General features: G+C 57.2%; 5 protein-coding genes across 5 annotated transcripts; 4 read left to right on the top strand and 1 right to left on the bottom strand.

Annotated features, from left to right (window-relative positions):
• Positions 1 to 1,145: 1,145 nt before the first annotated feature.
• Positions 1,146 to 3,500, top strand: PUNSTDRAFT_73374 (uncharacterized protein; the record flags this gene model as incomplete). The annotated part of the gene is made up of 7 exons (XM_007386525.1): positions 1,146 to 1,467; positions 1,533 to 2,027; positions 2,084 to 2,190; positions 2,252 to 2,375; positions 2,439 to 2,482; positions 2,544 to 2,990; positions 3,027 to 3,500. 7 exons carry the CDS (start codon positions 1,146 to 1,148, stop codon positions 3,498 to 3,500), a joined length of 2,013 nt encoding a protein of 670 aa, XP_007386587.1.
• Positions 3,501 to 4,520: 1,020 nt separating this feature from the next.
• Positions 4,521 to 6,967, top strand: PUNSTDRAFT_136911 (cytochrome P450; the record flags this gene model as incomplete). The annotated part of the gene is made up of 17 exons (XM_007386524.1): positions 4,521 to 4,625; positions 4,687 to 4,794; positions 4,871 to 4,996; positions 5,048 to 5,110; positions 5,173 to 5,272; positions 5,324 to 5,367; positions 5,423 to 5,462; positions 5,513 to 5,609; positions 5,672 to 5,798; positions 5,852 to 5,945; positions 6,002 to 6,021; positions 6,076 to 6,153; positions 6,237 to 6,279; positions 6,339 to 6,368; positions 6,433 to 6,641; positions 6,704 to 6,735; positions 6,787 to 6,967. 17 exons carry the CDS (start codon positions 4,521 to 4,523, stop codon positions 6,965 to 6,967), a joined length of 1,497 nt encoding a protein of 498 aa, XP_007386586.1.
• A 695-nt stretch (positions 6,968 to 7,662) lies between these two features.
• Positions 7,663 to 9,550, bottom strand: PUNSTDRAFT_145466 (TPR-like protein; the record flags this gene model as incomplete). Its single annotated transcript, XM_007386523.1, has 12 exons — positions 7,663 to 8,121; positions 8,200 to 8,233; positions 8,308 to 8,356; positions 8,423 to 8,450; positions 8,522 to 8,561; positions 8,645 to 8,708; positions 8,782 to 8,894; positions 8,963 to 8,972; positions 9,040 to 9,189; positions 9,250 to 9,307; positions 9,364 to 9,436; positions 9,492 to 9,550. 12 exons carry the CDS (start codon positions 9,548 to 9,550, stop codon positions 8,041 to 8,043), a joined length of 759 nt encoding a protein of 252 aa, XP_007386585.1. The 3' UTR covers positions 7,663 to 8,040.
• A 53-nt stretch (positions 9,551 to 9,603) lies between these two features.
• PUNSTDRAFT_73392 (Tim17-domain-containing protein) lies at positions 9,604 to 10,531 on the top strand (the record flags this gene model as incomplete). Its single annotated transcript, XM_007386522.1, has 4 exons — positions 9,604 to 9,913; positions 10,063 to 10,206; positions 10,274 to 10,384; positions 10,449 to 10,531. The coding sequence occupies 4 exons, from the start codon at positions 9,604 to 9,606 to the stop codon at positions 10,529 to 10,531; spliced, it is 648 nt and encodes a 215-aa protein (XP_007386584.1).
• A 1,022-nt stretch (positions 10,532 to 11,553) lies between these two features.
• Positions 11,554 to 12,116, top strand: PUNSTDRAFT_73409 (uncharacterized protein; the record flags this gene model as incomplete). The annotated part of the gene is made up of 2 exons (XM_007386521.1): positions 11,554 to 11,693; positions 11,774 to 12,116. Coding segments are annotated over 2 exons (483 nt in total), but the record flags the coding sequence as incomplete, so codon positions are not given.
• Between the last annotated feature and the right edge of the window lie 51 nt (positions 12,117 to 12,167).

Raw genomic sequence — 12,167 nt, 5'->3', positions numbered from 1 at the left:
CGCGGTTACCGGCCGCTCGATCTCGACGACAACCGCATGCGCGGGCGATGGGCTCGATACGGCCAGGGACGAGGGACGAGGGATCAGCAGGGGGGAAAGATAGGAGTGATGGTCGCGTACGAATGAATGCACGTATAAATCCTCGATATCCATGTACCCTAGCGACAGCATCCGGCTCACCCAACGTCTGGACGATATATACCTTGTTCCCCTTTCATCTACGAGCAATACAGCGACTACCGACAGCGACTACCGACAGCGACTATCGACTACCGACCACCGACACCGACCGCCTCATCGACTCTAATCCTCATCGCGCGCTTCGCGCGCCTCCCAACGCTTCCACACTTCACTCACCCGGCAGCCACTGTTTAGCCTCGAGGACTCGCGCATATCAATTATCGCGTCGCCCAGCCCACCGGCTTCGCACCTCTACAGTGCTAATCGCGAGGAATCGAAACTCGACCGTCCCTGAGTGAGGTTGTCGCTAGCGTGCTGGCTGGAGGTGATGCGCACGGGCTGCGCACGATAGATCGGTCACTCGGTCACTTTTGCGTCACAGATTCGCGCCACCATACCCGGGTCGTACCCGGGTAGAGCAGAAAATTCGAGCCACGAGATTGTACCTACCCGCGACCCGTGCTACAAGTCTACCCGTACCCGCTGTATCCGACCCGTGCGTAAACCGCAGGTACATACCTGCGGTTCACCCGGGTTCACGCATACCGTGGTAGACCCTAGCGCGTCGGCTACATGCCCACTGGGGCCGTAAAACCTTGGGGTATGTGGGCCTCGTAATCCACCACCACCACCACCACCACCACCACCTTGCTCGATGTTGATCAGTGGTGTTTGTGCTGCACATGAAAATATATTGATCTTGCATTTCTCGTAGTGACACGGTCATACTTACATCATCCTTCAGCGATCTCATATAAGCATCGGCTGACTCGTTACTCTTGCCTTCGACGTAATCTCGTTTCGGAGCCAGATCGCGGAAGCGAGTCATAGTCGAATACAAACTTTGAATGAGTCTGCTCAGCGAGCTCTGACTAACCACCGCCACCACCATCGCAACCTACGCCTGCATAAGTATACAGAAGTCATCTCTTACTCTTACACACGTCTCGTTATTCGCTCTCGTAATGCCTCAAGAATACTATCACGTTTACTCGTTGCCGAAGGAGATCCTTGAGACCCTCACACCCCGACATCTCTGGCAAGATCCTGAGCGTGCGCCATCGCCACCCGCCAAAGCACCACCATCCACCGCTCAAGTCGACGACGCCACCGGAGCGGCCCCAGGAATCGGTAGCAAAACATGCAACATCTGCCTCGGCGCCGCCTTCGCCGATCTCGATGAGCAACGCGCGCACTTCCGCAGCGACTGGCACCGGTACAACGTGAAGATGCGCCTGAACGGGCAGCAGGCCGTGGCGGAGGAAGACTTTGGGGCGTTGGTCGATGGTAATGTGCACCGATCGCGATTACATCCCGACGCGGGTTCTCGTTTCTGACTTTCGAGGTTCAAGGTCTCGACGACTCCATCTCCGGAAGCGCATCCTCGTCATCGGAAGATGGAGGGTCGGACTCGGACGCCGTGGACACCCTCATGTCTAGACACAGAACGCGACGATCATCTTCCCCGTCTGCTCCCCGCCCCAACATCCCCCAAACCGCACTCGTATGGTTCCATTCCCCGCCCCAAACCCAACTCGGGATATACAAGAGGCTCTTCCCACTTCGCGCTCCTCCGGAATCGTACTTGGACGAGCTGAAGGCGATGCAACGCAATCACGGCGAACACGGACGGACGTGGGCCATGTTCATGACAGCCGGCGGCCATTTCGCGGGGTCGATCGTCAGAGTCAGTCATCCGGACGAGGACCCGGACGCAGTGGAGGAAGGGGAGAGACAAGGAGCGGACGCAGAAGATGGTGGAGGCAGACGGAAGAAGAAAATCAAGGTCAAGAAGCCGAAACCTGAGGTGGAAATACTGAAGCACAAGACCTTTCACCGTTATACCAGTGCGTTTACCGACTCCATCGGCTCGTGGCATGTGGCTGATGAAGCATCAATTCAGCGCGTCGAAAGCAGGGTGGATCGCAATCCTTGAACGATCAAGCGAAAGGAAACGCGAAAAGTGCCGGCGCGCAGTTACGCCGTTACGGCGAGCAGGCACTGGCTGACGTATGTGTTCCGTTGCCTTGCATTCTCGACGCGATCTCCCTGAACAAGATCCTGATGATAGGACATTCGAGCCCTGCTGCTAGAATGGGCAGAAGACATTGACGCGTGTGAGCGCATATGGATACGTGCCAGCACCTCCAACCGCCGCATATTCGTCGACTTCGAGGGTTCTCCCATTGCCAAAGGTGCGCTCTCTCCATCTGCGAAGGAGAAGCTCATATGCTTATCCTGATGTCTGATGAAACAAGGCGACGATCGTTTACGAACTTTCCCCTTCCCCACGCGTCGACCAGTGCGTGCCACCAAGCTTCCATCCATATCTCACTAAAAGACCGCTAATCCGTGACACGCAGACACAAGCAGAGATCTCTCGCTGTCTCCTCGAACTCACCCGGGTCAAAGTCTCTCACCTTACCGAAGACATACTTCGCGCTCAAGACGAAGCTTATCTCGCCTCTATCGCTCCCAAACCCAAACCCGTGCCAGCCACTGCACCGGAAAAGGCAGCCATCCCGGTCATCTCAGCGCCGAAACGTACCGCGGAGGAAGAGGCCCTCAAGGACAGGTGGCTACGTGCCGTGGAGATGATACGCAAAGGCAGGCTTGACCCGCTCAAGGCATTCCTCGAACGTGGCAGCGGCAACCTGGGCCAGAACGGGGTGAACGCCCTCATGCCGGACTGGATCGCGCAAGAGGCCGGAGAGAGGGGCCGGACGCTACTGCAGGTCGCTGCGCACGCCGGGCAGGAAGATGTTACGCGCTGGCTGCTCGAGGACGCGAAGGCGGACCCGACTGTCCCAGTGCCCTCCTCATCGATGCAGACGATAGACGAAGAGGGCGTGCTATCCGACGCGTCCGATGCCCCGCCGTCGCGACCAGCTGGGGCAGCCCGTACCGCGTATGATCTTGCACGCACCCGCGGGGTTCGGAACGTCTTTCGACGCTGTGCCGCTGCGCACTCGGACTGGTGGGACTGGCACGGGGCCGGACACGTCCAGAGCGCGCTGACGAAGGAGATGGAGGACGAGCGGGGCGAGAAGAAGAAGGCGCGGCGCAAGGGTCTGAAGGACAAGATCCGGGAGAGGCAGGCGAAGGAAGGGGCAAGTGGAACGGAGGAGCCGGTTGCGCCGCCCAAGGTAGAGGTGGCAGCGAAGACGAAAGTGCAGACGCTGGAGGGCCCGCGGAGGCTTGGGGGCGTCGGTGGCGGGTCGGAGAGTGTTGCGGGCCTGACGCCTGAGATGAGGGCAAAGGTCGAGAGGGAACGGAGGGCAAGGGCGGCTGAGGCTCGTTTGAAAGCGCTGTCTCGCTGATGTGCCAGCATCATGCCCGTGTTTAGACGACGTCTTCTCTGAATCACCAGGATACCATGGGTTCCTCTGCTTACTCGATTCTTTTTGGATTGCGATGCCGGTGCGAGGTCCGATGTTATGACGCGTACACGCGTACACATCCACGATTTGACTCGCTTTCTGCGCCGCTGTAAAAGCCACGATTCCATCAAAGTGCGTTTTTCGAGGCTTTGTATCACCCCTCACAAGCTCACGTTGCACAGACGTTCCTGTTCTAGATTATGCTGCTCAATCCCTTTTCACTACAATATAGCTCGACTCAGTGCGTTATTTTATCCAAAGGTTATGGATATCGCACATGACCCTACGGCGCCGGCGCCATTAAACGTTGAATGCCGTCTTCAGTGATGGTGTCTTGGCAAGGTCTGCGAGAAGATCGGATGAACGAAGGCATAGTCATCGTCGAATTGGCATAGCCATCACATCTGTCCGCGCGAAATGGTAATCGAAGAATCAGTACGGATGCCGACCCACTTTGCAGCACAAGTATATCCGCTTTTCCTACGCCGGAATCATGCTCAGCGTTCTGATGCTTCTTCGTGTCCGCGCCTCACGGACGACTCATGCTAGGTGCTGCACATGATACTGGTCAGACATGCACACATGCGTAGGTAACTGGTCGACGGACCTGGCATCGAAATCATTTCAGCCTTCCATTTTTCTCGTGCAACTCGAACGACACCGCATAATCTGCCATACGGAGCTCGTCTACAATCGTACTATGGACGAACGTGATCTTCCTCGGATGCCGGGCTCTCAATGGAGGGCTCGCTCTCTACCGGCTCCTTAGCGGGTGACAGGACCAACTCCGGTACCGCACCGATTCACACCGCCAGTGCAGGCCGGTGGCAAAAGGCGCTTCACGATAGACTATTGCGGACACTTCCTCGATGCTATAAGAGACTTCGAAATCACCGACGTTTGGCAAGCTTGCTTTTCCCCATTGCTCGCTCCATGTTAAGATATTGTCAAGACACTGTCATGGGTAACATCTTCGTGCTAGTTGCTGGCAGCGCGACCGTGGCTTTTATAATCTACAGGCTCGCATTCCGTACCTTCTCCGGTGTGAGCGCTGCGTTCGGGCATGTGACACTCTGCGTGTCGCCTGGAAGGAGATGCTGAGCGGATGTCCTTTTTTGATTCATAGCTGGCGCCGATACCGACGATAGGCTACAACAATCTGCTTCTGTCCTATATTGACGCGGTTCGCTTCTTTGGAAGAGGGAAGGATGTCCTCGCCGAAGGATATGCGAAGGTGAGTACTGAGTGTTCCCGGTCTCGCGCATTTGACCACAGCCTGTCATTGCGTTCCTCCGCGGTCTGCGCGACAGCACAAGGGTGGCTTTTACAAGGTCGCACTTTGGGATAGGTGGTTGGTGGTGGTCAGCGGTCCCATGGCGGAAGAAATGCGCCGGCTGCCGGACGATACGATGTCCTTCACGGATTTCGTTAACGACGTGCGTTTTGAAATCCACAAATTGTCTGGAATGACACTGAAAAACCGACAGTACTTCGCCCAAAAATTCATCTTCGGCAGCGATCTCATCGATAACCCGTACCACCTTCACCTTGTGAGTGAGCCGGGCGAGTAAATGGGGGCGATGCCAGTGGATGTCTGAATGATCAAACACAGATTCCGTCCAAGCTGACCAAGAATCTTGGGTCGTTGTTCGACGACGTTCGCGAAGAAGTTCTGGTCGCCTTCAAGGAATTGGTCCCAGAGAAAGATGACGGTAAGCTCGCTTGCAGTGCTTCGCCCAGACCTTGATTAATCATCTGCTCAGAATGGGTCGTGTTTCCTGCCATGGACGCCATGAGGACGGTTGTAGTGAGCATCCTGATCCTCACTCTGCTTTTCAACAACATTCTGATATGTTACGCAGTGCCGCACCAGCAACATAATTTTTGTCGGACAACCTCTGTGTAGGTTGCGACTTGATTTTTTGTCATCCTTTTGCTGATAATCGATATAGGTAGGGACATCGGATGGCAAAACTTGAACATGCGTTTGGCAATGGGGAATCAGGTTGCTTCGGACCGCTCGTTGCTGATACCCCGCCCGCTGAAGCCGTACGTGCATTGCTTATCTCACGTGTTCGATATAGGGACAAGGTCTGATGGAGGTAACGAAGGTTGCTTGCCCCTTTGTTACTCAATGTGGACATCACCGCGAGAGAGGCTTCAGTTTATCTACAACCTCTTGTAGAGGAGCGTCAACGCCAGTATGAACAACACGGAATCGACTACCCTGACAAACCTGTGAAATTCCGTGCTCCTACGGGGTTTAATATGTATTCACGCCGGTCATACAGAACGATTTTCTGACGTGGATGATGGACGGGGCCGAGGGACCACCTCGCAGCCTCGACGACATGGCCCGAAGGATTCTGCACCTGAACTTCGGAGGTTTTGACCTCCTGTTTTGGATGTAATAATCTTAAGCTGACCTCGAATTGGTTCAGCTATCCACACCTCTACTCTTGTAAGCACCGTACTCAGCGCCTGACGATAATTTACTGACGTTTTGTGCTATCAGATCATGACGCATGTCATCTACAATCTGGCCACGAATCCGGAGCTATGGCTGCAACCTCTTCGCGAGGAGGTTGAGCGCGTGATAGCCGAACAGGGATGGACTAAGATGATGTCATATGAGCAAGAAGAGATAGGGCGCACATATTGAACCTTCATGTTCAGGTCGCCATGACCAAGATGCACAAGATAGACAGTTTCATCAAAGGTAAGGGCTGTGAGGACGGAAACCGCCTCGATGTTAGCTCAGGGGTGTATTGTGAATAGAGTCAAGTCGGGTCAATGCATTGAGCGGAAGTAAGTATCAAACTAGTCCTGACAGTAACACTTCTAACGCTTGTGACGTATCATTAATCATTAGTCAGTTTGCTGCGCATGACGCTGAAAGACTACACGTTCTCCGACGGCACCTTTATACCCAAAGGAACATCGCTAGCCGCACCCACGACTGCTACGCATGAAGATTCAGTGATTTACGAGGATCCTCTCACCTTCAAACCATGGCGCTTTTCTGATATGAGAGAAGGCAGCGAAAGCGCAAAGCATCAATTTGTTAATACATCCCCGGAGGTATGCCAAGCGTGTGCGCAGTCCATCACCGATCAAGCTAACCCGTCTTTTCGCCTGCGCAGTTCCTAACCTTCGGACACGGCAAACATGCGTGGTAAATCTCTTGGTATAATCTATGGTACCACAAAGCTAAACAGTGATACAGCCCCGGTCGTTTCTTCGCAGCAAACGAGCTGAAGATGATACTTGCTCATATCGTCATGTATTACGACGTGCAACTCGAGAACGAGTCTCACATCCGACCACCGAACTCTTACTTGGCGGTGAATTGTATCGCGGACCCCAAGGCTAATGTCTGCCTGCGCAAGAGACGGGAATGCGGATAAGGAGCCGGCGTTGCTACTGTTAGATGGTTGAATGGATTCCATTACACATCTCCTGCCCCGACAACATGGTATGCAATGTGATGCACTGTTATACAACGAGAACGGAGTGAAGAATGAATTAGCGAACAAACGACGCATCCCCTTTACCACAGCTTAGACCAATACAGAGCGCCGTACGCATTCTTCAAGCTGTGATGATCTTCATATTTATGTCGCTCGCAGGATCATGCGGCAAACAATAAGTTATCCTAAGCAGAAGTCATGCATGTCACGACTCAGCCGTCTTACAGTATAGCACATGTGATATACGCTGCTAGTTTTATAGTTTAAGCATCGCAGAAGGACGAGAACCGGGTACATGGGCGCGATGTCGCCGTCGAATTGCGCACTGAACGGCCGGAACTTGCAATTTACTGTTGATGGGGCTAGCTGGAAGTCTCGGGATCACCGAGGCGTATACCGGCGATCCGCGCTTCATAATGAACAAGGGCTCGAAGCGCGATGATATTGCAGCCCAGGCGGGCCTCGTCGTCCCGCGACCCCCGGGCGGTGTCTCAAGCATGTGCCATCGCCGGTCTCCGACATTTTTGTGAATGCCCACCCGTTTACGACAAGACAATAAGCAAACGGACGAATGCCAGGGTCGGCGATAGCTGCGTCGTTTTCCTTAGCGTGAGTTTTTCGAGAGGATCAAACGCGGAGAGACGTGTTTTCGATCCTGATTATCTATGCATAACCCCACGTCATACGCATCTCGCGGCGGGGGGGATGCACACTCCGCAGCATCGAGAAGTACGTACTCCAGATAGTACGCGAAGTCCTCCACAGCCATCGAATGAGGAAGAAGATCACGGTCCTTCGAACGCCTGACGCTCATACTAACGACCTTCGCACCGGCAAAGTCCGCGGCGCGTGTGTCCCGAGAACGAGCGCGCCAGACAATAACAACGCTCGACGCGGTGGACGCACGCCGAGGGAAGAGAAGCGCCGCCTAGCCGTCAAAGCTCTTCCCGCCGCCACCAAAGCGACGGTGCGCGCAGCGCGCGGGGGACGGCGTCGCCTTGGCCGCTGCCTCACTGTGAGTCCGAGCCGGGCTTCTCGCCCCCGGCGCTCTCGGCTTCTTTCATCTTCGATCCCAGGATCTTAGCGCTCACCTGCACGGGGGGGGGGGGACTTCGAGTCAGCCGATGGGCGCGCGGGCGGGCGGAAATATCCGGCGGAAAGTGGCTTACGTTGCGGATGTGCATGGCTGCGCGTTCGACGCCGCTGAGCGCCAAAAAAAGAATAGGGAACGTTAATCGTCGCAGCGGGAAGTTTGTAGAATATGGTATATAACGTACTTGTCTTTACTGCGCTTGTACTGTTCTAGAGCCTCTTCCAGGCGGCCACCTGAGGGCATATATCAGCGCCGTTCGTCCTAGGCGGGCGATGACCCGGGGCTTGGGAAATCCTCACATGCTTCCAGAACGGCGGCGTAGTTGAACTGGATCCGCGAGGGCGCCAAAACCCAATGAGTAAGGAACGGAGCTTGAGCGCATATAGCCATGAACGCACCGCAATTTCGGGATCCTCAGGCGCGAGGGAAGTCGCGATACTGTCGGATGCAAAGTCGGAGGGAAGCCTCAGCGGTGCGCTCCGAGACTCTCGCTACACAAAAAGAGCGGGGAGGGGACGTACTGGAGGTGGTGTAGCGCGAGGTCCGGGCGTGCGACGGGGGAGATGATGTACGCGCTGGCGAGATCTGTCGGCGGTTGGTCAGCAGGAGTCAAAGAGAATGCCGCGGCGGGAGATGGAAGAGGCGGCGGTGGGCGTACTGGTGTGGGCGTCCGGGCTTGATGGTTGGAGCGCGATGGACTCTTTCCACGCAGAAATGGCGTCGTCGTACTCTTTGAGGTGGTAATGTGTCACGCCGAGATTGAAGAGGGAGCTGTAGGTGTGTACCTGGCCGTCACAAGGGTGCTCCCCACCGGTGACTCGACGTGCGTGCAGACGTACCTTGCATTGCCTGCGCCAGGGGTATCGGTGGCTACGTTAGCGCAGATGCAGCGGTGGACGAGCGGCGATAACGGTACGTTTGATCTCGACGCTGCGCTTGTAAAGTTCCTTGGCCGCCTGCACGTCACCCTCCTCGAGCTTCGCTGTGCCCTGTTCGAGGCACTGCAGCGCTTCCGTCTCGGCCGGATCGTTCGCGGTCGAGTGCGGCGTCGTCGAGGTAGCCCATCCTATTCCAAACAGATCCAATTAAGTCCCGATGTATGCGCCGCTGTCGGGCGGGTCCGGACCCACGTCGCTGGCATCGAGTCGTCTCGGGATGGGCGCGCCGTCGGGCGAGCGCACCGACTGATGCGAAGTGGTGATAGCGGCTAAACGAGCGCAAGGCGTGCGCTCGCGCACACGCCGCGTTTATTGTTGACCGGGAGATTGGCAAGGCCATCGCTTTTTGTTTTCGGGGAGACGAAGGGAACCGGGCTGGACGGACGCGTCGCAGGCGCAGGTCACGCTCCGACGCCCCGACCCCGCCCACCGCCGCGGAGTCTGAAAATTTGTCGCCAGCCCGCAAGCGCTGGACCCGGGCTCGGTCATCGTTCGCAGCGAGCCCTTTGACGCCGCCCTCGATATCCCCGCCACCGACGACGATGTCCGGCCAAGACTCTCACAGCGCCTCTTCCTCGTCCCAGGACCCCGCGGAATACCTGCGCTCTGCGACGTTCGCCCGGCCAGACGGCGTCCCCGGCGCGCCGGACGAGGCCGTCACCGCCTCGGACCTCCTCCAGGGCGCCTTCGACCCCGCCAGACTGCACCCGCTCGCCGGCCTCAGCGACAAGCTCGACTACCTCGTGCTCGACGACGAGAAGACGAACGATCTGCCCGGCGCAGGAACCGCGATTCCCTCCCGCGGCTGGAGTGACGACCTCTGCTACGGCACGGGCACCATGTACCTGAGTGGTGAGTGCTCGCCCTCCCTCCTTCTCGCCACCCCCCCCTTCCATCATGATACCGGGTCCGGTCTGTCACCCCAGCCCAATCCCGATCTCTCACCTTATCTGGCGCCTTATTGTCTCCCGCTCGTCACGCGCTGACACTCCTGCGCACAGGCCTCGCCCTCGGTGGTGCGTGGGGCATCCGCGAAGGCGCACGTCGCCCGCTGGCCGTGTCCAACGCGCGATTGCGGCTCAACAGCATTCTCAATTCCGTTACCCGAAGAGGAACCTTCATAGGCAACTCTGCCGGCGTTCTTGGTCAGTCTCGTCCGGATCCGGCAGCCCTTATTGTCTTTCGTCTGGCCTCTAACCTCCCCCATTTCAGCCCTCACGTACAACGCGATAAACTCTTCGATCGATGGCTTGCGAGGAAAGCACGACACTTTGGGCAGTATGTCCGCCGGCGCGTTCACCGGCGCGCTTTACAAGTGTACCGGTATGTCACGCTCAAACGTTCCGCTCTTGGGTAGCTTCGCTTATACGTCTCTTCCGACCCAAAGCCGGAGTCAAACCGGCCCTGGCAGCCGCGACGATGGTGTCCGCCGGTGCAGGGATATGGAGTTACATCAAGACGAGAATCTGATCTACATTTCGTTCGCTCGTCTTGCTCTATTGAGTCGTCCGCTCGCGCTGTCACTCCCCATCACCCCACGTTATTTCGCATCGCTGTTCTTACACGTTAATTCCTGTATAATCTTCAGAGTTTTCTGCTCCGAATCGCATTCAGCTGCTCTCCCCTCCCTCCGTGTCCTTCTCGTTCTCCGCGTCGTCTGCGTGCGTGCTTCTTCTGCGACCAGCTCGGCGGATCCGTGCGATGCAAGGTTCGTCATCAAATCATATCGAGAGACGGACGACATCAGGCCTATCAAATACCCAAACCTTGGCGCCTCGTTTACGTCGGGGCGAAAAATAGTATATGAGCCTTCCAGGGGTGGTGACACGGACTCTATCCGCTGCGAGGGTCTTCTCAGGCGCAGTTTCAAGGCTTTCTAAGCCTTGAAGGCAGACCCATTCTCGCGGACGGAACCCCCGCCCACACTCCGATGCCCTCGTTTCTTCGGACCGTCGCTATCCCCCTCGTCGCCGACACCGACGCTGATGGGGCCAATAGTCAGAACGCCGGGCACTTGCCCGTTCCATCGACCGATACCCCAAGTGCCCCGTCGATTCCACGGACGTATCACCTTCATGTGAGCGCGCCGTGCGTCCTGTTCACCTCGTCGCTGAGCACCCCACAGGACCCCTCCGTGTTCCATAACGCGTCCACTGACCCAACACAGATGTCAATGATCTCACCGTATTCGGTGAGCAACGAGGGTCGACCTGCCCCGATCATGGTCGCGCAGCATGAGGCTCGGACACCCGTCCAGCACTCCCCGACGCGCGAAAAGCATTCGATAGGTTTTCTCGTCAGCGGCAGTGAGACGTCTTCGCCGACCCTGAGTACGCTTTCTCCAACCCGGTCTCGCTACGCTGGCAGCTCTTCGCAGCCGGGTTCTTCGCCTAGCGCAAGGGTGCACGCAAGCCCTCGCAAGGGTTCGACGGGCGGAAAGTGAGCTATCTTGCCCGCTCTTTCTGGCCCGCTACGACGCTTATAGATGGACCAGGCATTATTATTTGCAGGTCGTTCAGCATCCTCAAAAGGCTGCCGAGTTTGGGCCCTCGAGCCTCTCGCGCTTGCCGCTCGCTCCGCCGCCGGTGGTCCAGCTCATCGTCCGGGACAACACGGGCAATCCCATTGACGAGTGAGTACCCGCTTTCGCGCGATCTCGTTCTCGCAAGCCCGTTACCAGGTCGACCGACCTTGTTTCTGCATGCGGTACAGTGAAGCGGAGATCCCGTTCCTCGTCGCGCACCTTTCGATCTTCTCCGCAGACGGAAGCCGGCAGCTGGATACGACGCCCGGACCCGGCGGCGAACGCCTCCTGTACGGCAACCTCGTCTCGTCCCCGCACCGCCTGCGCGACCTCCAGGGCAAGCACGGCATCTTCTTCCTCTTCCCTGACGTCAGCGTCCGCGAGCGCGGGAGCTACCAGCTCGGAGTCACGCTCATGAGCGTCGCGAGGTCGGTCCATCCTCGCTGTTACTCCCCTCCCCTCCGCTTCCTCGGCAGAAGGTTGGGAGGGAGGGGGGGCGACCGTGTGCCCCTGCACTCCGCACGCGGCTGAAGCCTACATGCGTCAGATTCGGCCCTCCGGGCGTCGTCGCGGTCGGCAGGC

This window comes from Punctularia strigosozonata, assembly GCF_000264995.1.
Source record: "Punctularia strigosozonata HHB-11173 SS5 unplaced genomic scaffold PUNSTscaffold_11, whole genome shotgun sequence".
NCBI lineage: Eukaryota > Fungi > Basidiomycota > Agaricomycetes > Corticiales > Punctulariaceae > Punctularia > Punctularia strigosozonata.
The sequence above is the reverse complement of the archived record's forward strand: the minus strand, read 5'-3'. Positions and strand labels throughout refer to the sequence as shown.